Genomic DNA, 21,125 nt, shown 5'->3' on the forward strand with positions numbered 1-21,125 from the left:
CTACGCATGCGCAGCAGCGCGGTGCATTTAAGGGCGTACGCCTAAGTGATGCCGGCAAGGCCCGATCACGCGATTGCAATGGAAAATATATATATATATATATATATATATATATATATATAAAATAGCATCAATAGTATTTTCAACAATAATGGATTTGAATTGACTTGAAAATATATAAAGAAAAAAAAATATAAAATATTGAGTCAATAGATAATATGAAATTACGTTTATATAATTATAAATTTGACAGATTGTGCTGTATATTCCAAGATTACGTTTACACGAATCTTTTTCATGTAGACAATGCAAAACATGTAAATTATTGTAAATTGGATAATTAAAAGTTTAAGCACAGGAAATTTTTTACAGAAAATAATATAAATAATTAAGGAATATTCAAAAAAAGACAATTATTAACGCAAAATGATAATGAGAGAAATGTTTCGGCTCTTTATGTAATACGTGTCTCGCGTCTTGATATGATCCTGTCCAGATAATCACGTGGTCGGCCGAGCATATTCACGCATGCGCATAAAAGTGTCGATGGCGCGCGTGCGTTAGAAAATCCCGCGATTGGAACGATTGTGTCGCGACGCTTACGCGATTCATCACGCTCACGCAATCGCAAGTTTTAAAGGTAGCCAATATTTATTTCGTGCACGCGAGGTTGATAGGCGTTATTATCATTCTGTTTGGCACTTTGATCAATGTGAAAGTTACATACATGTGAAAGTTTGCAAAATAGTTACGAATCTTCAGTCGAAAAGTTCTTTTCACAACTGCACTATTTTACACTCCTTGCACTCAAAATGAAAATACAGAACGATTATGTATTAAATTTTGATTTATTTAACAATTTGTTCAACTGAATTATTTAAAATAAAATTATTTATTATTTCTTCTTTTAAAATTTTCTATACTATGTTTAAGAACATTGACGTTGATATTATTTAATAAATTAATCATTGGTTAATATAAATTTCAAAATTGTTGTTTTTATTTCCAGTAGAGATATTTCTTATTTTTTAAAAATTATTAAACAAATACTCTTTATCTTCCTTCCTAATTTTGAAGAAAGTTTTATGCTTATTTAATTAAATAATATTATAGCTGTTTAATTAAACAAGAAAAAAGAAAAAGATTATCCTATGGCATTTATTTGTTTATCCCAAAAGAAAAGGTAAGATTATAAAATTGTAAAAAGGAAAACTGCCTGTTACATTTTTTTCAACACTAGATCACATTCGAATCATCAGTTTTTCTTTTCTATTCTTCTTCTCATGACTTTAATCGATGCCGTTTTCCAAATTTTTAATTACAGTCTGGACGTCGTTAAAGTCGGAATATTTCGCGCACTCGCGCACGCAAGGTCGTCATCGGCGAGAGTTTCCGTTTCCCGGACGACGGGAAATACCACGATAGCACAACAATCAACGCGAACCTGCCGTGGACGGACACTGTCGCGATTGAGGATGTCGTTCGTCGAACAACCACCGCCGTCACTCGAACGGGAGATCGCAGTGCCAGCCAGGCTGCCGATGATCCTGAAGCAATTCTGCAAGGCCGCGATACGCACACAGCCTTACGATCTGCTCAAGTGGTCCGGCATGTATTTCCGTGCGCTGGCCGACGGCGAAGAGCCGCCAGTCAAGTCGCGACTCGAGTATCCGCCGCCGAGCACGACCTCCGGCTTGACTCTGGGCTTCCTCAAAGTCCTGCTGCGACAATTCGGAAGTATAAAAGTTTAGAAGTTTATAATAGAAAGTTTATAATAGAATAAGAACGTAAGTGTAGCGTAAAGATAAAATCATAGAAGCGTGAACGAAGCTTTCAGTCCGTAGACATCTGTAACGTCAATCTGATCTTGCTTTCATGGGCCATTAATTTTAATTTAATTCAGTTTAAAAAATATCATTTATTATATTCTAACACTAATGTAATGTTAGTTGGTATCATGTGAGTGTAGAATGTTGCCTCATTTTTCAACATATCAATTTATGCTTTTCTGTAGAAAAGAGCATCTTCATTCACACTTCCGTCATTCGTTTCTATTGCGCTACGCTTACAATCCTGATCCTTATTTTTATCAGAAGAGGTATCTCATCGAGATGATCTTTTCCAGATTACAACAAGACGCTGCCCATCGAAATGATCTCGCATCGTTGGGACTGCCTGTGCCTGAATCGCAAGGATTTTGACACGATTGTCACAATTGGTAGATTCGGTCGTGCCTGCCAGGTGAAGAAGTTTCTCGCCGTGGCGGTGGGTCTGCTCGGCGCCAATCTCACCGAGACGATGATCATGGTCTGCCAATTATTCAGCCACGAGCCGGATGGCGGATCCGCGATGATCCCGCTCACTTTGTTCTTAGAGATATACGAGTAAGCTGATAGAAGCAAAATACGATGCAACTACCATGCACTAATTACCGCGCAGAATTTTTATTAGTCCTTTAATTATTTTTTACATATTGATTTAATATCGACAGTCCTTAATTAATTTTTACTTGAACAGATATCTAGCGGAACTCGCATGCGACGGTAACGAGAAATACACGCTCGATCAAGATACAACAGAGCATACCGCGTGCAAAGACAGTTCCGTCGATCATACTTGTTCTATAAATAGCCAGGACACAGACGCGGACGTTAATTTGGACTCGGAGTTAATATCTAAGGATGAAGTTGATCTGTCGAAAAGTACATTATCCGACTATCCGTTTCTCATCATATTTGTTACAAGCTTAATTCTTACCTACTCAAATTCTTTCCTTCCTTTTGCAGCCGATTCATCGACGGAGCCGATAGAGAATAGTTCGTTTGAAAGAGAAACTAGTAATTATGAAGAAAAGGGAGATGAATCTTTATCTAGTCGAAAGGACAACAAAGCGGTAAAAGATGCCAATATAGATGCCAGTGATGGAAGCCTATCTTTTGCAGTGGAAAGAGATACGAATATTACATGTTATCCGAATGTGCCAGGTAATAACAAATTCCTTTTATATTTTAACTGTTTGAGTGCCAAACAATATCATAAAACTTTAATATAATAAATGCCATGATAAATAAAAATAAAATTTCTATTATACATTCATTTTTTTATTCATTTTTAAAAAATAAAAATATTCCAATCATTGTAATGCCTAAATGAAATTTTGAAAGTTGCGATAGAAATTGAAGTGCTCGTCGGCATTTTTCAACTCGTAATTTCACTCATGTCACTCAAACAATTAATAATTATTTATTAATTTGTTGATATCTATTGGAAAGATTAAAATGCAGGTATAGGACCTCGTTTGTCAGCTGAACGAATCGCGAACGTAACGGCGTGGATGCTCAAGTGCGCAAAACTGCAAGAGGGTATGGTTGGTCCGCGGAATATTCGACATACAAACTGTCCGTCTTTGCATGAACGATCGACATTAGAGTCGTGATAACACCTAGTTGTTTCGTAATAGCGAGCATGAAAAATGCCATCACGAAACGTTGTACATAACTCGTGCAATTACAATCTTCAGATGCATTTCATAATCTTAACGTTCTGTTTATATATACTTTTTATTAAAATTTGATTATAAAAATTGTTTATATCACAGGAATATCATTATCTAATTTTAGAAAATGTCAAATCAAAAAATTCTTAACAAGCAGATCGTTCAAATATCATAAAACTTACTTAATTTATAAATTAACATTAATTACATATCAATAATTAACATTATTAGTTCTATTGTACAACTCTGCGCACACATTGATTAGTTTTGGATCTATTGTTGATTCTTTACACAAGAAATGTCGGTAATTCTCGAATTCTACATAGTCTGCGTGCGTAATAATAAAATGCACGGTAGAATGCAAATAGAAGGAGCAATGCCAAAAGGCACAATAATAGATTTCTAATTTTTGCACGATTTGCTCTCCACTCGAAAAGTTCATGTCGATGAGAGAAACGATTTCGATATTGCGATGGTAATTCGAAAGAACTTCGCAATGGATACAGCGAACGATAAAAATCGTTTAACAAAGCGCGCACAATCTCATTTTCAGAATGTCGAATGGGATCCATGTCATCATTCAAGCAGATAAACTTCCTGAAAACGATAATATGTGAATCATTCCTCTATGTACATGTGAATATCGTTCCTATGTATTTAATAAAAATACACTTAAAAAATATAATATATAGAATAATAACGTACTTGGGATCCTTCCGAATTTCATCGAGCAATTGTACTGTTAAAGAAATATTACTAGTTAACATCTCAAAGATTTCATTTTTACCAGCCTTTATTATTTCATGTGGATATCGGCTCGTTTCGCCGAATTTCGATTGGATTTTTTTAGAAACTGATTTGCAATTCAATATTAATTCTTTAGAAACTATCGGCTGTAGAAAAATAAAGGTTTTTAAATATTTTTATCTATTGTCGCACTGAATATCAATGATTATTATTGTATAAAATATATACTTACAAGAGTGGAATCTAGATATCTTTCTCCGGGCGGAACGTTGACGACCTTCGGTAGATTCACGCGGTGTGAGCAATTAACTATTTCACTTTCAAATTCCATGACTAGATCATAATCGAGTGGCAATGGATATAATCTGGATAAAAGCGTCCTTATCTCTCTGTCCGACCAAGTTCTAGGGATATCGGCCGATTTGTATAATTTCAATCATTACAATTTGATATTCGCATAGCACACTATTTCTTACCGTGATTTATCAGTATCGAACATGTCAAATATTTCTTCAACGGATACTCTCCGTTTCTCACTAGATAAAAAATAAAAATAAGAAAATGCAAATTGCATATCTTCAGGATCTCTCACTTTATGACTAGACGTTTTCTTAAATTCAGACTCGAATTTCTCTTGCATACTATTCACAATCCACTTATCCATTAAGTGTGGCATATGCGCCGGTACTCTCCTTCTTTCAAGGCCGTAAGCGGCATTATATATTTTATTTACATATAATAATGATTCCGCATAGGTGTCGAGTCCGCGTGCATTACGTTTCCACTGATTGGGATATGTAAATTTATCAAACTTGACAGAATTGTTGGGCTGAACCACGTTCATGTTATGGTAACGTTTTAAACGTTTAATATGATACGCAGTTCTGCTTGAAATATTTGCATGTAAGAATCTGGAATACAGGGAAGATTTAAAATCCTTTGCAGATTTATAATCCTCTCCATCGTCGAATTTTCTGCTTCGCGTTTGTAAGTCCGTAAAATCGCTATTTCCAAGATTGCGAAACGTGTGAACTGATTTCGTAGTATTAAAATTATACGTATATAATGTTTGTATTGTTGACGCTGACATATCCTTTCGATTAATGCTTTTATTGCGTAAGATGCTTAATAATTTTAGCTCATTGTTTTCACGAGAATCTTGCAAATATTTGTATGGATAATCGTCTTCCTCTTCCATTATCTCGCTATCTACAGGAATATCAGTCGTTTGACAATCACCGCCTATAAAATTATCAAGATACACAATGTTTCAAATATATCAATAGCATACTTATGTATATATCGTTGTTATACAAAGATAATTCAGTTACCATCAAATTCGCATAATGTTGTATTACAAGCGTGATCGCACGATCCATCGCCGACCCATGCCCATGGACAAATTTCGGAACAATCAGGAACCCACCATGCTAGATATATCTTTTGTCCACCTGCTTGAGTTATAAAGTCCTCCGGCCATATTTCGGCGCCTAACATGACATCATCGTTAAAATACAAAAATTTATCAGAAATTCCAGGTATCCTGAAAGAAGGAAATATTCATTACATCTTATGATATACACTGTATCATACATATTACATATTTTGTATTTTCAAGCACCTATGAATATGACTTTCAATAGCAGGACTAGAAAAGGTTGGTAAATCACTTTTATTCAGAAAAATATCTTCGTGAGTGACTAGAGTCACCCGTGGATTATCCATATCCAGCCAACTTGGTATTTGACCATTGGTAACGATGTAAACGTGCCTCACCCAGGGTGCATACATTTCCAACGATCGCAACGAATAGCGCAACTCGTCTTTATCACTGAATCTCGAAGCTGCGGCACTGAGATCCACAACAGGCACATGCTTCTGAAGACTTTGTAAAAACATCGGATCGGATCCATTTACCCATGTGTAAACCACATCTATAGGAACGTGCTGACACAGTTTTTTTTGGAAAGATCTTCCTAAAATATTGTCATTGAAGGAATGAAACACCGCCTCGTATTGCTCTTTGCTCCATACTAGCCATACCTGTGAGTATAAAATATCATTAGTTGAGCGAGAAAGTGAAAAAGAGAAATGTTTCTATCAATGTTTATTGATTTTAGTTTCGCTTCAATTTACTTTTTACATTCTTTTTTCTTAAAAATGAAAGAAAATAAAGAATAAGTTGAATAAAAATTGATGCAAATCTACATTGACAGAAATAGATATAAAAAAATGTAGAATTATAAAATTTTTAAATAATTATTCACATATATTTTATTCACATATATTTATAGAATATGCCTAAAAATAAATGTTGTTCTAACCTCTCCAAAGTGCACTATGCCGATGAATATGCAAGTAAACGCCACCAATATTACGAGCAATGAGTATTTATGCGAGAGCAAGTCGTAACACCGTCGCTGTATCAATTTCCATGTGCTCATTATATTGATAAAGGCGCTAGATGCAATTAGCATCGCTACATTAATCGACGTGCGAAATCATGCGGCACTGCGCACTGCGCGCTGCGCACAGTACATGTTTTTGTTTGGCCTATTTTAAATAATTGAGAATACCATGTGAATTTGTTTAAATTAAATAGTAGCATTTTTTTTATTGCACTGGACTTAAATAATTTACATGCGCATAGCGCAGTAAAAAAAATTATATACGTATACATATCACAATAATTTGAGTTTAAATTGCTCCGATTAAAAATTTTTTCAATTAACGACTAATAAATGAAAATTAAACCAATATTATTTGAAGCATTTATATTAACGAATGCGTAATTTGTTCTTTATGGAATTGGTTTTTTAAATCGGCTTTTACGACTTGATCGACTGAATAACTGAAATAAAAATGTAATAAAAATGTCCTTTCAAATGATTAATGATAATCAAAATAAATGAGAACGCTCAAGTGTTAATTACAAATATGTTTTATAATATTAATTACAAATCTTGTACAAGTTTGATGCATAATAACGGCGTATAATATATACACACTAATTTATATAAAAACATAGTCATAATATCGCTTAATAAGAATGTATCTCATTAGTTTGTCCATGCTTATCTACAATATGTCATACGCAAAGAAAATAATTCATAGTATTCGAAAGTTTACGCTCAGGAACTTGTTCGATATGCATCAAATATCTATTCGTTTTGAGATTCAAAATTTATGATATGATCATTTCTATATCACATTTTATGAATAAAGAAGATAGATAAATTTCTTTTGAACTTCACGAAACCATCATTTCTTTATTGATGTAATATAGTCATATTATATTTTTTTTTACACATCAAATGAAAACCAAAAGTAAAAAAAATATATACATGTATAAGTATATACATGAAAGATATAGCTAATTTTATTCACCATTTTACAGATATACATACAATTTTACATTCCCGCATTTTTTTAAATAAATTTATGTCCATGCACTGCACGGACTATTTCGTCTATGTAGTCAATTGTTAAATTAATTATATTGAATCGTAATAAGTTAATGCTTACGATTGTTCTGTCACAATTATTTTAAATTCGTTTAGTTTCACAAAGAAATTAATGACAATTATTTTTCATATAAATATCTTTCTGTCTTTTCTTTCTTATCACGAATATATTTGTCCGTTCCTGATTGTGATATTAATATAATTTATCGATTTAATTGTGATTGATTAGAACATTTGAATTAGCAAAAATAATTTTGTTTTGATAACAAGTAATAAGGCAATATAGTATAGGTCCTTCGTGATTTTGTTATCATTTTTAGAATATTTGATTAAAGTCAATCTTCAAATTCACAATGTTTTATATATATATATATATATATATATATATATATATACATATATATATTTAAAAATTTTGGTAACTTGCTCTATATGCATAATTATGCAGCATATTGGAGTTTATATGCACAATTTAATTTTTGCATATATCATGACATAAAACGCTCGAAATATTTGGTCAAGGAGCGCCCGAAAATGTGACCGGGTTGAATTAATTGTAATAATTTAAAGATATTTAAAAAATACTAAATAAGGATTATTTAGAACTTAAAATTTCAATTTTCCTGATATACCGTTAAAAATAGTTTGCATTTACAATTCAGAGTATATTCTGATATTTTTCATGAATGCGGTGATATGATAACTATTGGCAGAAGAAATGTCTCGATTTACAAAGAAGCATTCCTAAGTCGTTGATAGACTTTGAAAATGTCGATAGGGTAGTTAAAAATAGGGGACACGTATTTCTTCACGTATTTCGTTAATCGTACGTTAGGAGGTCGAAACGGCCCTACGAAGCTAATTATTGTGGAAAATGTGAAGTATATATATGAAGAAATGTCTTAAGTAAATATTCTAGATATTTAAAGCATTCTGCAGTCAATACTTTTTAAAAATATTCCTCTTTCTCCCATATATCTGATTTAATATGTTTGATTTAAGTAATATATTATAAGTATAAAGAGGTTTAGTCTTCGAGATGAAGCACATAAATTGCGTCTCTTTCTCATAATATCTCTTCTTACGTTATTTCTGCAGTATCTCTTGGATCGCGCTGGTCACGATTCGGATTCTCGATAGCATCACCGACCGGCGCATTTGATGATTCCTAATAACACGAATATACTGAGTATTTTGGTGAATTTATGCACCCAGTATAACCTGTAATACGATCGACAAAATTGACTTACTTCGGCACTCTGACGTAAGACGCTTGAAAGCGGAAAAAATTGAAACTTGAACTCACCTCAATAACCGAACTCGAGCTTTACTTAACGTGTCTGGATTGTCCTTCAGGATGTATTTTCGGATACCTAACATGTACTGATGTAAATACATATCCCAATCCATGTTTTTGATATCTACGTCGAAGTCGCCGCAATCTTGCGCCGCCTTTATGAATTTCACCAAGTTCGTCATGTTACCCCTTAAAAATTTCCATTCGTTCATGGCGAAGAATTCCCCTACTTTAGTGGCGCGTTCAAATCGCTTGGTAATCTTCATCATCCTGAAAAGAAACAGCGTGCACCCGGATTGTCGACAAGTAAAACTTCCACGCGGTTAAACTGAGAGAGGGTACTTACACAGGTTTGCAACCTTGGGCCCTTAGTATAAGATCGACGATGAATGCGGGTAAGAAGTGCAACGTGGTCACCATGATGGCGTGAATAAATTTATTTGTTCTAAATGTGAAGTCTGGATACCACATCACGTATTTCGAGGGAGATTCGATTGCGTGTTTTCTCGTAAGGTTTCCAAATTCTCCCCATCTATAAGAATCACAATATACATACACATACACATACCACACACACACACACACACACACACACACACACACACACACACACACACACACACACACACACACACATATATATTTAAATTAAATATACGTAATATCAATAAAATATTTTTGTGAGTCAACAAATATTTGACAGTCTATATAGTAGATTTCTATTATCTCTCCTAGGAAAAACAAAATAATTGTAATTTATAATACGTATCGTTGTTTCTTCTTTTTTTCACGAATACTCACGTGATCGGATGTACTCCACTGCTGGTACAATTGTAAATCTTGATCGTGTCAGAATGTTGGACAGTGTTATGCCAAGATGCGCAGATCAATGTATTGACAACAAAATCGACAGGCACGACGTCCACCACTAAATTCGCATTACACACGATACTTCTAGCAGTGCCTCTACCTATCTCCGTCATTATACCTATATTGAATAATGAAATATATGTATGGTATACATATATGCTATACATGTATGTAGTATATGCGGAAGAAAATTATCCAATCCGACTAATTTCGTTCTATACAATGTGCATTCGTTTACCGAGAATATTTATTTTCCACCATATTCGTAATGACTAATTATCTTTTAGAAAGCTATCAACTCTTAAATTAAGGATTTTAACTTTCATTCACGTACTACGGCAATAAAATACAAACATTATGAGCGGTCAACCAAACGATATTTACCGCGTTTCTTTGTATTTTCTAAAATGTCTTTTCTTATTTAATTTTTTTACGAGCGATTTAATTCCCAAATGTGACTTTGTCATCTAATTTTCAGGTTTAAAAAAAAAAAGTCGTGTTTCAGTTAAATTATACACGTACCTGTAATACCACAAACATTATCTATCCATCCTGGAAATGGTTCCTGATATGCGGCACAGACTATGCTCGGTCGTACAATTGCGATCGGTAGTCCGTTTCCTTTGGACATCACAAGCTGCTCTGCCAATCCTTTGGTCAGCGTATATGTATTCGGATGTTTACCGAGCAATCTCTTTTCTATTATTTCTAACGTCTCGTCGTCCAAATTTTCGCACATATCGATCACAGTATGAGGTTTTACTTCTGTGCTGTAAAAAAAAAAAAAAAAAAAATGATCCGAACTGTCATCCATATGTTGTGTATAAAAATATACCAGGAATTTGAATATCACATCGTATCGCAAAATTGCTAGCAAGAAATAGCCATTTTATTGCATGTACTTATAGCTCGACTAGCCATTAGATTCCCCTTTCGTTTCGCCTATCGCAGTTATCGGACACTATAGTCTTGAAAAAAAAAAAAAAAAAAAAAAAAAGAAAGAAAGAAAAAAAACGTTGTATTCATATCTACGACCCGCATATTTCCATTCTTAACATTCTAATGTACGTAAGTAATAGATGCGTTTATCGATAGTGACACTACTTTCACCTTTCTTCATGTTCTTCAGGAACGTATAAATAATTTAACAAAAAGTTGTCGACATAATTTCATAACCTTAGATCTTCTTAACGAAAGGTTTGTTTCTTAAACAAAAAAACGCTTGTATAAAGAACAGTTCTGCTGAAATTATCTAGGAATTTCGACAGAAAATAATTTTGTATCATCAAAATAATTGCATAATTGGGACGTTCAAATAAATTGTTGGAACATAAAAACATTCGTAATATATTATACGTTACGTTTTGAACGTCCTACATTTAAAATTTATCTTGATGAGCGGAGAAAATTAGGGCGAGTGTCGCGCGTATATCGGTAGCTTACATGTATATCAATTCATCAATCTCCCGCCGATCGGCATTGCTGTAGGCCGTGCTGATGTGAATGACGCTTATTAGATTCGGCATGTGCTTGCACAAATCCAGCATACGCTCGGTGCCCTTCGTGTTCAGATTAACGGCTACCTTCAGCGGCTCGTTAAAGCGCACGGTAGCCGCCCCGTGGAAAACGATGTTAACCCTCTGTATCAACATGTCCCTGTCCTCAGGTTGCAACCCCAGCTCCGGCATGCCCACGTCACCCTTCACGGGAAAGATCTTGTTCAACGCACCCGGAAAATCCGATCGTATCCTGTCGAAGACCTGCAATAGAGAAGACACCATTCAGTTTCTCGCGCGAGCCGCGCGCAACCGAGTGCATTGAACGGAATTATGATCGGTCCATTGACCAAGTTTGAGATAATCAGCGAGAAGAGGGTTGACAATCGCAATCCCCCCCCCTTCGCCGTGCTTTGTAGACGACGACTTGACACTTGAGGATATACATGAGCGCACGCCGGCGGCAGGTGAAATATTTAAGGCGTCCTACACGCGAGGAGGAGGGAGGGGGGGGGGGGTGAGTTGTACGGGATCGATATTGCATTAATTTCACAAAGTGAGCGCGCTATTACCGTCCGTTAAGAAATCTGGCGCGAGATTGCAATGAGATTAAATTTACAGAGAATTAACGACGGAGCGAGCTTCTACGTCTAAAGGTCTTCCGAGCCGAGTTATTCCGAGTTATTCCGCGAGTACTGGCGATACTGGGTCATCGAAAAACGAACCCACTTTGCCTGCTTGAATTGAGTTTGATTACAGTTTTCAACACGTGTGTTAGGCGACGAGTGATAGGAAACTCCGTCCTACTTTGACGGCCTTAAAAATTCTCGGCGCGTCCCCTCGTGTCACGCGATCGCGCGCGCCCGAATAGATAATTCAATTTCCTCCACAGCGATAACGTCGAAAACTTTTCCGTTTTAAAACGTGAAATATAACAAAATACAAACGGAATTTTCCAGTAGCTCCTTGAAACGCTGCTCGACGGTGTGACCCTTTTTTGGACGGATCAGAATGAAGATCATGGCCACCCGGGGACACGAGCGCAGCAGCTTTTCCAGAAGGACTTTCCCCAGGAATCCGGTGGCGCCGGTTAAAAGGATCACCGTCTCAGCGAAAAATGTGTCGATCGAACTTCCTCTCGAGCAAGCCTCGTCGTGTGCGTGTCCCGAATTGGTTTGTGCGTTCGTCGTACCCATTTTCAAGCTCGTCTGCTTCAAGCTCTACACGATGCCTATGTTGAAAAATGCCTATATTGAAATTAGCGAAACTTTATAATTCGAGTACACATTCGAGGCCCTGCGTCTTTTAAAAATTTATAAATGTTCAGGGACGATTGTTGGACCGTTGAACATTGGATTCTTTAGATCAGTGTTTAGAATTTGATGCACATCGCGGGTTTCAGGGATGAGATGTGATTTGACATTTGCGACATTTGCGAGTCGAGTTTAAAATTTGCGCTAGACATTTATACGTGCGCTATTATTATTTATGCACACTTCGAGAAAGAGGTTACATTTTGAATATTAATTGTAATTTTGTGACACTTTTGTCGCACGTGTAAGTTCATGCATTGATTATGATGCTTGTATCCTTGACCCGAAGCATCGTAAGTTTCACTACATATCTCAAATCGATATAGCCGTGGTGACGGTCATCAACCGACGTCGGAAAAAGCTCTTATTAATAATTCACGCGTGTATATAGTTCCGTGGTATAGACTGCGTGTAAAACGTATTATGTATGTCGCTCGGAAGTCTACTTTGCTCGACGTGACGTCACTCTACAAATTCTCGACATTATAATGAAGCTGAGATCATTAAAAAAAAAAAAAAAAACCTATCACTATAAAATTACATAAATTACATATAAAATTACATAAAATTACATATTTTATTATTCCGTACACGACATTCCATCGATATAGCGTTGTCAATTAATGAAGCAATTTATGGAGCTTATATTTACTGTAGTTTGCTAAGGACTTATTATTTTTTGCCTAAATCTTTAATCAGTTTTTGAAAAATCTTTTCCCGAACGGGTGAATTTTATAAGAAGAATTAATAAAATAACAAAACTCAAAACAGTATACACAATATGGTTCTTATTTCAAATATTTTTAGAATTTGGCAACATCAAAATGATTGTCTTCATTATGTATACATCTTCTATGGATGATCAATATTATTGTTGAATAAATTTGGACAATTATATAAATATTTTCGTCAAATATTTTCTTATCGATCATTCACTCACTTTTAAAATGTTGGAAGTTTATGAGCGGCATAATTAATAACGAGTCCTTCTCCACCAAGGCCGAATTTATATTGGACGCTTATCGCTTTGGTCATTAGTCTGATGTGAAAAGATAATTTCTCCGCGAAACTCTAAGGTCTCAAGATATAACTGCAAACAATGTCTCAAGATACAATTACAATCGCATGAACGGATTCTTATCACCGGTTACTCGAGATAAGACATTGACCTAATTCATGCTGGATGGAACATCCGAAATGAAAATGCAAACAAAGTGCAAATTAGGAAATACATTGAATTAACGCCGTAATGTATACATGTTATAAATTTACTGCTCGATACGAGTAAGCATGAAAAATTCAAGTGAATGATTAAAATAAATAAATAATATAAATAAATTTATATTATTTATTTACACTGAAAAAAATATTTTTCAAACTAAACAGCTGGACAGAAACACATAAGTTATTTAAACAAACGACTGAAATTTATCATTATTAATATCTTAATATTATAAGTAAAAAGACATTTTTTTATTTAAAAAAATGATTTCTTATACATTTTTACTTGTATTCTCGATAACATAAATTAAATTTAAAAATTTAATTATTGGTGATTTTTAATGTATTAAATGATAAATATTGAGTCTGAAGCAGCTATTTTACCATCTTTTAATCTTTGTGTATTTTCGATTTTTTGTGCTTTAATATTAATTAATATTAATATTTATTTATAAAATATTTATAAAATAGTGATATCACTATTTATTTAAAATAGTGATGTCACTCTTTTAAATAAATTATTAAAGCACAAAAAATCGAAAAGATGCACAAAGATTAAAAGATGGTAAAATAGCTGCTTCAGATTTTCAAACTCAATATTTATCATTTAATACATTAAAAATCACCATTCAGTTTTTATCGTAATCTGGTTTATCATTCATTAACTAATTCAAGTAGGAGATTAAAACGCTGATATCATCGATCATTTTTAATCAATAGAAAAAGAGTAATTTTATAAAATTTATATAGTATGGTAGGATAGATATGGAAACATTAAATTTATTAAAGTTTAATTAAAAATTATGAATCCTCTAGATTACGCGATTACTTAAGCAAAAGAAGAGACATTTATATCCAAAATAAATAATGAACAAACAATTTCTGCTTTGAATTTTTTGAAAAGAAGAATTTTTGACTAATTTCAGCAAATAATTTCATGATTTCTAAATAGAAGTTGGAGATTAAGTAATATCAGAAAAGATCGATGTGACTGTTCAAAGTGGCAAAATAGAAAAGAATTTTAAGAACAAAAATTTCGTCTCGAGTTTTTCCAAAAGTGCAAAATGCAATTCATCCAGTTTTGAAATATCTTATATATATCATAGAAATTTACATTATTAACAAGTAAGTAGAAAAAGTAAATGTGCAACTTTCATGGATGTATTTATACGATTGTCGATTTCGCGAGAGTTTGAATAGGCGTTCTTCGCTAAATGCGATCGTCCGTTTACTCGAGGGCGGCCCTTTGTATCGAAAGGGTTAAGACGATCTCGCCGTGGTCGAGTTGCACGTGATACAACTCGGAGAGCGATCGATCGACCTGTACGCTCTAAATATCGATCGGCCAACCATACCAGAAGTTACACTTTTCGCCTATACGTATATGCGTAAATACCAATGTAAATCTTACCGCGAAGATTAGAACCCTAATACGACGGTTTTACGTCGACGAGACCGACGTAAAAGTCGTTTTGCCTGAGCGACGGAAATAAAAACGTTCCGCGGACGTTCCCTTCATTTCATTTCATTTCTTTCCCTTTGGCAAAAATAAAAAGAAGATTTCTCTTATATTCGCGGATGCAGCTTTATGTTTTATCCCCGTGAAATGAATTCCGCAGAGTAATGGCTTCTGTTTGTCGCAAAATAGACGCGTGTCTGCATACAACAATTATGCATCTTATAATAATAACAATAATAAAATAAGATAAATAATATAATTAAACACATATATATATATATATATATATATATATATATATACGTAATTTTGTCAATATCAACAGAAAAAAATAATAAAATTGATTTGATAAGCATATTTTTCAAGGTAGCTAGATTACATCCGATTCATAATTATCCTTCACAATTCGTATAAGATTATTCGTATAAGATAACTTGTTATCAGTGAATATGAATCTTTCATATCATTCGCGATTTTGCCATTTTTTTAATCATGATTTACGATTTGTTTGTAATTCATGACTTACCAGCAGTATTAGCACCAGATGTGCGATTCGTATTTCATAAGCCGTAATTCGCTGTTCGTATAAGATTTGTCATTCGTAGCTATAAACCTCCCACACTGTTTACATTTGTAATTTGTAATTTACAATTTGTTTATAATTCATGATTTATCAGTAGTCTAATCAGTATGAGCTGAGACGCACGAATTTTAACGCAACACTACAATGTAACACTACAGAATCTATGCAGATCAACTAATTCATAATAAATCTTTTGATTTTATTAAAAAATCGCTAGTGAATGGTGAATTCGACAAATCTGCTCTTTCACAATATTCAGAAGTCTTGTACGAATAGCGAACTACGAATCACGCACAATTTGATGCTCTACTAACGCGAACAAAAACTACTGCATCAATTCTTTATTACGTTCCTTATCTCCTTTTCACTTATTTATCTTATCGTGGTTACATGCGTAACGCAACAACATTTCTTACACCGTGGCAAAATAAATGGAAATTAGAATAAATTATTTCTCTCAACGTCGTCGTGTCGTTCTTTAAATTAAGAATATTAACGAAACGCATTTAATGTAAAAGATGAACGAAGTAGAAAACTGACCGGGCTGAAATTCAGGATTTTTCGTACATTACTCGCGACATTTACAATTAGTTGAAATGACCGCGACAGCTCCTCTTCTAAGTAACTATTTATATTCCCGATTTCTCCTACTCTAATACTAACTCTACTAATAAATTCAAGGTTGCAAGAAATGCAATTGCAACATGCCAGCAAAAATGGAATAGAAATAGTTTTGATTCAATGATGATTTATGATTAAGCTAACATCGTAATTAAAGCATGAAGAACACAATGTCATTAGATCGTAATTGAAAAAATGATATGATCATGTTTATCATATAGATTGAAATAGATTGATTTTTTCTTCTTCTTTAATATGCATGAATATCAAAGTGTAAAAAAAAAAAAAAAAAAAAGAAGTCGGTTACGAGAATTTTGAGTCATTCTGTGTCACGAAATTAATACTATCCGTCTTGACGTTAGGCCGTCTAACGTCATTTCTTACATCTCTCTTCCCCCACGCTCCCCCTCCCCCGAGTTCCGTGAAAAAAATACCAGAGGCAAGCGGAGATGCACCCTCGTCCGCTTTCGGCGGACGGTCCGACTTTCGGCGCCGATAGAAATATCGATGACATGTCGTCGACATGATCTTCCTCGTGCTTCTCGCGAAAAATCGACAATCGCTCCGGAGGAAGATCGGCGCGGCACCACTACAAGAGTAGACTCACTGAGAGCAGACTCACCGAGAGATCGACTAACCGAGGGAGATTCTACCCTCCGAGTCTCTTCTGTCACACGGTTCACCACGACCCCGCGCCGCGTTGCGTCGCGTCGCGTCGCGTCGCGTCGCGTCGCGTCGCGTCGCGTCGCGTCGCGTCGCGTCGCGTAGCGTAGCGCCGCGCCACGCTCGTCGAGGCCTCGATCGACCACCACCACCACCTCACCTTCCTCGCCGAAGCGAACCGTCCTGACAAAAGGGGCGAGACGCACTAACTTAACTCCGTCAACGTCGCGACACTGCGTGCTGCCGCTTTGCACTACCGCCGCACGTCGCGTCGCCCGTCAGCCGCGGAACGGACGGTAAATCACGTGCGCGCGCGCGCGCGTGTGTGTGTGTGTGTGTGAGGGGGTAGCCTCCTCGTGACACACATGCGTAGGGGTTGCGCCGTCGAGAGGGTAAAACTCGAAGGGGCCGACCGAGACCGGAAAATCGATCGGCCTGCGTTTCCAGGCTGCTTCGCTGTCGCACGCACAGATTACGTTGCTCGCGGCGAATCAAGGGGTTGTTCCTCGCGGGGGATGGCCGATCATCCGCTCGGCGAACCCCCGCGGAACCGATCTCGATACAAACTGCGGGCATTCACACATACACACACATATTTGCACATTATGTACACGCGTTTTTGTAATTGATAGTTACTGCGAAGTTTTCTGCAAAGTTTTTCCGCAAATAGTTAGGGGAAAATTCAAAGGAATACGCTCTAATCTAAGAAATATTAGAAAAATAAGAATAATGTCTGCTTCTACCACTGCAGATTAACGTTAATCTACTTCATTTTTTTTTTTTTTCTAAAAATTGTGAAAAAATAAAGAGTAAATTAAACCGAGATTAAAGTTAATTTGCAGCGGGGTAGAAGCAATTTTTTTTGGTGCAAAGAAGAATAGCGAAAGTTAAGATTATTTTTTATTTAAATATAGAAAAACAGACGGATATTCGCCGCGAAGTTACTAGATGTATTTAACGTTACACATAATATTATATTGTAGAGAGACACCGCAGAGGTAAATTAACGAGTATTCGTTAATTCGATAATTCCAACAGTTCAAGAACGTAGCACTTTTAAAGTAATTTCATACTAACGTTGATACGTATCGATAACGTTGAAGGAGACCGTCCGAGGATAAGTGGGTAAAGCGATTGGAGCACGTTTCGCGTGAAAAATACGGGCGTCCGGGCGGAGAAAACGCGCGGCGAAGTCGCCTCGAAGAACTCGGGCGCAATCCGCTTAACACTTCAGATACGTCGTCGGCGTGTATTTAACGGAAGCTGTAATTGAATCTGCTCGAAGCAGCTGTTGCCGTAAACTCGATTGTAATTCGAGTCCTCTGCTTTGTACGCTCGCGGAGCTATTTTCCGACAACATCCGCTCGCGCTCCGTTTCCGTCATGGGAAAACGATTTTATCCGGCCGACCGTGTTTTGTAATCTACATTCGCCCGCCCGCCCGCTCGCTCGCTCGCTCGCTCGCTCGCTCGCCCGCCCGTTTCGTATCGCGCGCGCGGAACGATATCCACCACCAATTTGCAACGATTTGACCGAACGAAAATGCGAATCCGACGATCTCCCCCGGGTCGGGTCGCCCGTATAACTTCAACTGGTCCACGCGGGAGCGGGAAAATATCTGCCGGGCGTGCCTGCACTCTCACGGATGCAATGCACAAGTGAGGAAGAGGGTGGGAGGGAGGGAGGGAGGGAGGGAAAAAGAGAGGAAGAGCGAGAGAGAGAGAGAGAGAGAGAGAGAGAGAGAGAGAGAAGGGGAGAGAACAGGATCAGGGAGCGAAAGGGACACTTTCCTCCATCTGCAACGAAAGTATTATGCAACCCGGCCGCTCTCCGCGCCGGGCAAACACGGAAGAACTTTCTTCGGCTGCATTTACGCAATGCGCATGCACTTCCATTCTCCTTACTTGCGCCAGGTTTCTCGCGTATTAAACCACCTCTCGACCCGGTGTGCGTCGCCACCACTGTAACTTCCGCAACTGAGGCATGAACCTCATATGTGCGTATCTTAAAATATTTTTTTGCTACGTTGAAACTATCGCTACTATCCCTATCACTACGGTCATAATTCCTGATGAATTTATGACGTTGTCAACGTGAAATAATATTAAAATGTTAATATGTTAAAATATATTAAAAAGCGTAATAAATCTCCTCGATATTATGTATAAATTTATTAAAATTTTTTTCGAATTTATTAATTACTGAAAAGAACTATTTTTACTGAAGCGTTTAAAAATTTGGCTAGATACAGATCTGAAAATAATTTTATCGGATCACCAAAATACGTATGACATGATTCAAATTAGATGCTAGAATATAAAATACTAGAATATAAAAAATTTTTATAGTAAAAAGTTATATATTATTACGTTTAAACATATATAATAATTTTAATATCTCAATAAAATTATTTTTACTTCTGTATCAAATTTTTAGACACTTCAATAAATCCGTTCTTTTCATGTTTATAAGATGTCTATATTGTGTCATAATAAAATTGTATAAATATACATAATTTATTCAAATTTAAAAATTTGTCTTGAAATGGAGAAATATATTTTTTTTATAAAAAGAAGAAGAGAAAAAATTAATAATGCGTTGTAATTATAAGTGCGATTTATCTTATACACCTAAAAAATTGGGAATTTTTTTTATCCTAACTTTTTTGTGTCAAATTTTTATTTTTTTTTTATATCGATCTCATGGTTTATGGTTTATGGTTTAGATAAATCCAAATTCATTGTATCAAAAGTATAAGCATTAATGATAACTTTTTTTTCAAAAATGAACATTCTAAAGTAACGTTGTTACGTATTGTTAATAATATAAATAACCGAGTAATAAGACCGACAGTTTGAAATTTGTGGAGTTGGGACAAAAAAGGCCGAATGTTTACTTGAACACTTTTCACATATTTGTTCCGAGATTAAGATTAAAGTAATCACATCAAATTAAATAATTATGAAATTTGTATATATTTATAAATATTTCTTCCTCAATTTAATGCATTACATATTTAGCAATTTAAAATACAAATTTTATATATATTTGTTTAAAAGCAAAAAACAATAAAACAAGGATTATGTAAAAGACTACAGCAAAAATATTATCGATACATGTATTCTATTTCTACTTCTATTGAAAGACATTTATTCAACAATTTTGATATTTAACAATACATAGGTATAAGCCAAGTACATGTTAATAAACGATTCGATGATCAATATTATTGATATCGATTAAAAATCTCTTTTATTATTTCCCCCATCATATTTTTCGCAATATATATTTCTGATGGGGGGGAGGGATAATAAAAGGGATTTTTAATCGATATCAATAATATTGATCATCGAATTGTTATAGAACCACTACGTTGAAAGTCTGCTAAAAAAGCGGCACGTAGTTGGTAATATAAAAATTAATTGAATTTATTTTCATATTATAAAGACTTTAGCAACCAAGATCCTGCTTGCCGAGTAAATGCCATGTCTCGCGTAGTTGTAGTTTGATATTTAAATTTTAATAAATTCTTGATTGTTAAAATACTGCTAATAAATACATCTAAATCGCATCTTTGTCCTTTGTTGTAATTATGCGCGATACGAGATATTATTCAATATTAGTCGTGCTGTCAGAATATTCATATACATAATATATAAGTAATGTGTTTGTTGAAAAACGAAAAAACTAAATGCGCAATTGATAAGATCTTTAAAGATAGAAGATAAAGAAGAGTAAAATGGAGGCATTATTGCATCAGTATAATTTTATTTGCAATTTCCTGCATTGTAATTACGCTGCCATAAAAGCAGGCATTCATCCATATTTTTAAATACTTCCGCAAAAATATTTTTTTTATACACATATTATTTAAGAAAAGATCAAGAATCGATGAT

The 21,125-nt window shown here is 35.2% G+C and overlaps 3 protein-coding genes across 9 annotated transcripts; 1 reads left to right on the top strand and 2 right to left on the bottom strand.

Annotated features, from left to right (window-relative positions):
- The first annotated feature begins 124 nt into the window (after window positions 1-124).
- On the top strand, window positions 125-3,593 carry LOC105432089 (ropporin-1-like protein). 2 transcript variants are annotated; one of them, XM_011646711.3, is made up of 6 exons: window positions 125-640; window positions 1,325-1,737; window positions 2,126-2,384; window positions 2,518-2,702; window positions 2,787-2,984; window positions 3,285-3,593. In XM_011646711.3, the coding sequence occupies exons 2-6, from the start codon at window positions 1,476-1,478 to the stop codon at window positions 3,434-3,436; spliced, it is 1,056 nt and encodes a 351-aa protein (XP_011645013.2). In that variant the 5' UTR covers window positions 125-640; window positions 1,325-1,475; the 3' UTR covers window positions 3,437-3,593. The 2 variants fall into 2 exon arrangements, with proteins under 2 accessions (XP_011645013.2, XP_088930712.1); XM_089074586.1 differs by lacking the exon at window positions 125-640 and having other exon boundaries at window positions 661-1,737.
- Window positions 3,542-8,875, bottom strand: Gnptab (N-acetylglucosamine-1-phosphate transferase subunits alpha and beta). Of its 2 annotated transcripts, none has more exons than XM_089074576.1 (7): window positions 8,793-8,875; window positions 5,865-6,286; window positions 5,575-5,786; window positions 4,720-5,485; window positions 4,476-4,647; window positions 4,202-4,389; window positions 3,542-4,093 (listed from the first exon to the last, which is right to left on the bottom strand). In XM_089074576.1, exons 2-7 carry the CDS (start codon window positions 6,140-6,142, stop codon window positions 3,784-3,786), a joined length of 1,926 nt encoding a protein of 641 aa, XP_088930702.1. In that variant the 5' UTR covers window positions 6,143-6,286; window positions 8,793-8,875; the 3' UTR covers window positions 3,542-3,783. The 2 variants fall into 2 exon arrangements, with proteins under 2 accessions (XP_088930702.1, XP_011645011.2); XM_011646709.2 differs by lacking the exon at window positions 8,793-8,875 and adding an exon at window positions 6,568-6,796.
- Window positions 7,169-17,504, bottom strand: LOC105432087 (putative fatty acyl-CoA reductase CG5065). 5 transcript variants are annotated; one of them, XM_089074581.1, is made up of 8 exons: window positions 17,190-17,504; window positions 12,318-12,601; window positions 11,318-11,634; window positions 10,397-10,644; window positions 9,806-9,992; window positions 9,351-9,536; window positions 9,014-9,274; window positions 7,169-8,875 (listed from the first exon to the last, which is right to left on the bottom strand). In XM_089074581.1, the coding sequence occupies exons 2-8, from the start codon at window positions 12,564-12,566 to the stop codon at window positions 8,794-8,796; spliced, it is 1,530 nt and encodes a 509-aa protein (XP_088930707.1). In that variant the 5' UTR covers window positions 12,567-12,601; window positions 17,190-17,504; the 3' UTR covers window positions 7,169-8,793. The 5 variants fall into 5 exon arrangements, with proteins under 5 accessions (XP_088930707.1, XP_088930708.1, XP_088930711.1 ...); XM_089074582.1 differs by having other exon boundaries at window positions 12,318-12,617; XM_089074585.1 differs by having other exon boundaries at window positions 7,169-8,928; window positions 17,190-17,502.
- Between the last annotated feature and the right edge of the window lie 3,621 nt (window positions 17,505-21,125).

The sequence above is a fragment of the Pogonomyrmex barbatus genome, unplaced genomic scaffold (assembly GCF_055798465.1).
Source record: "Pogonomyrmex barbatus isolate J1 unplaced genomic scaffold, ASM5579846v1 scaffold17, whole genome shotgun sequence".
NCBI lineage: Eukaryota > Metazoa > Arthropoda > Insecta > Hymenoptera > Formicidae > Pogonomyrmex > Pogonomyrmex barbatus.

What these genes read in the sequence shown, in the direction of transcription:
- LOC105432087 (XM_089074581.1), bottom strand. Translation starts at nt 12,566, where the DNA reads ATGGGTACGACGAACGCACAAACCAATTCGGGACACGCACACGACGAG. An exon ending in AGGAGCTACTGGAAAATTCC is followed by an intron (nt 11,635 to 12,317) that starts GTTTGTATTTTG and finishes TCTCTATTGCAG; the next exon opens with GTCTTCGACAGGATACGATC. An exon ending in TAATGTTTGTGGTATTACAG is followed by an intron (nt 9,993 to 10,396) that starts GTACGTGTATAA and finishes TATTCAATATAG; the next exon opens with GTATAATGACGGAGATAGGT.
- Gnptab (XM_011646709.2), bottom strand. Translation starts at nt 6,720, where the DNA reads ATGCTAATTGCATCTAGCGCCTTTATCAATATAATGAGCACATGGAAA. An exon ending in GCATAGTGCACTTTGGAGAG is followed by an intron (nt 6,287 to 6,567) that starts GTTAGAACAACA and finishes TTATACTCACAG; the next exon opens with GTATGGCTAGTATGGAGCAA. An exon ending in GATATCTAGATTCCACTCTT is followed by an intron (nt 4,390 to 4,475) that starts GTAAGTATATAT and finishes ATTTTTCTACAG; the next exon opens with CCGATAGTTTCTAAAGAATT.
- LOC105432089 (XM_089074586.1), top strand. Translation starts at nt 1,284, where the DNA reads ATGACTTTAATCGATGCCGTTTTCCAAATTTTTAATTACAGTCTGGAC. An exon ending in CCTGCTGCGACAATTCGGAA is followed by an intron (nt 1,738 to 2,125) that starts GTATAAAAGTTT and finishes GATCTTTTCCAG; the next exon opens with ATTACAACAAGACGCTGCCC. An exon ending in ATGTTATCCGAATGTGCCAG is followed by an intron (nt 2,985 to 3,284) that starts GTAATAACAAAT and finishes ATTAAAATGCAG; the next exon opens with GTATAGGACCTCGTTTGTCA.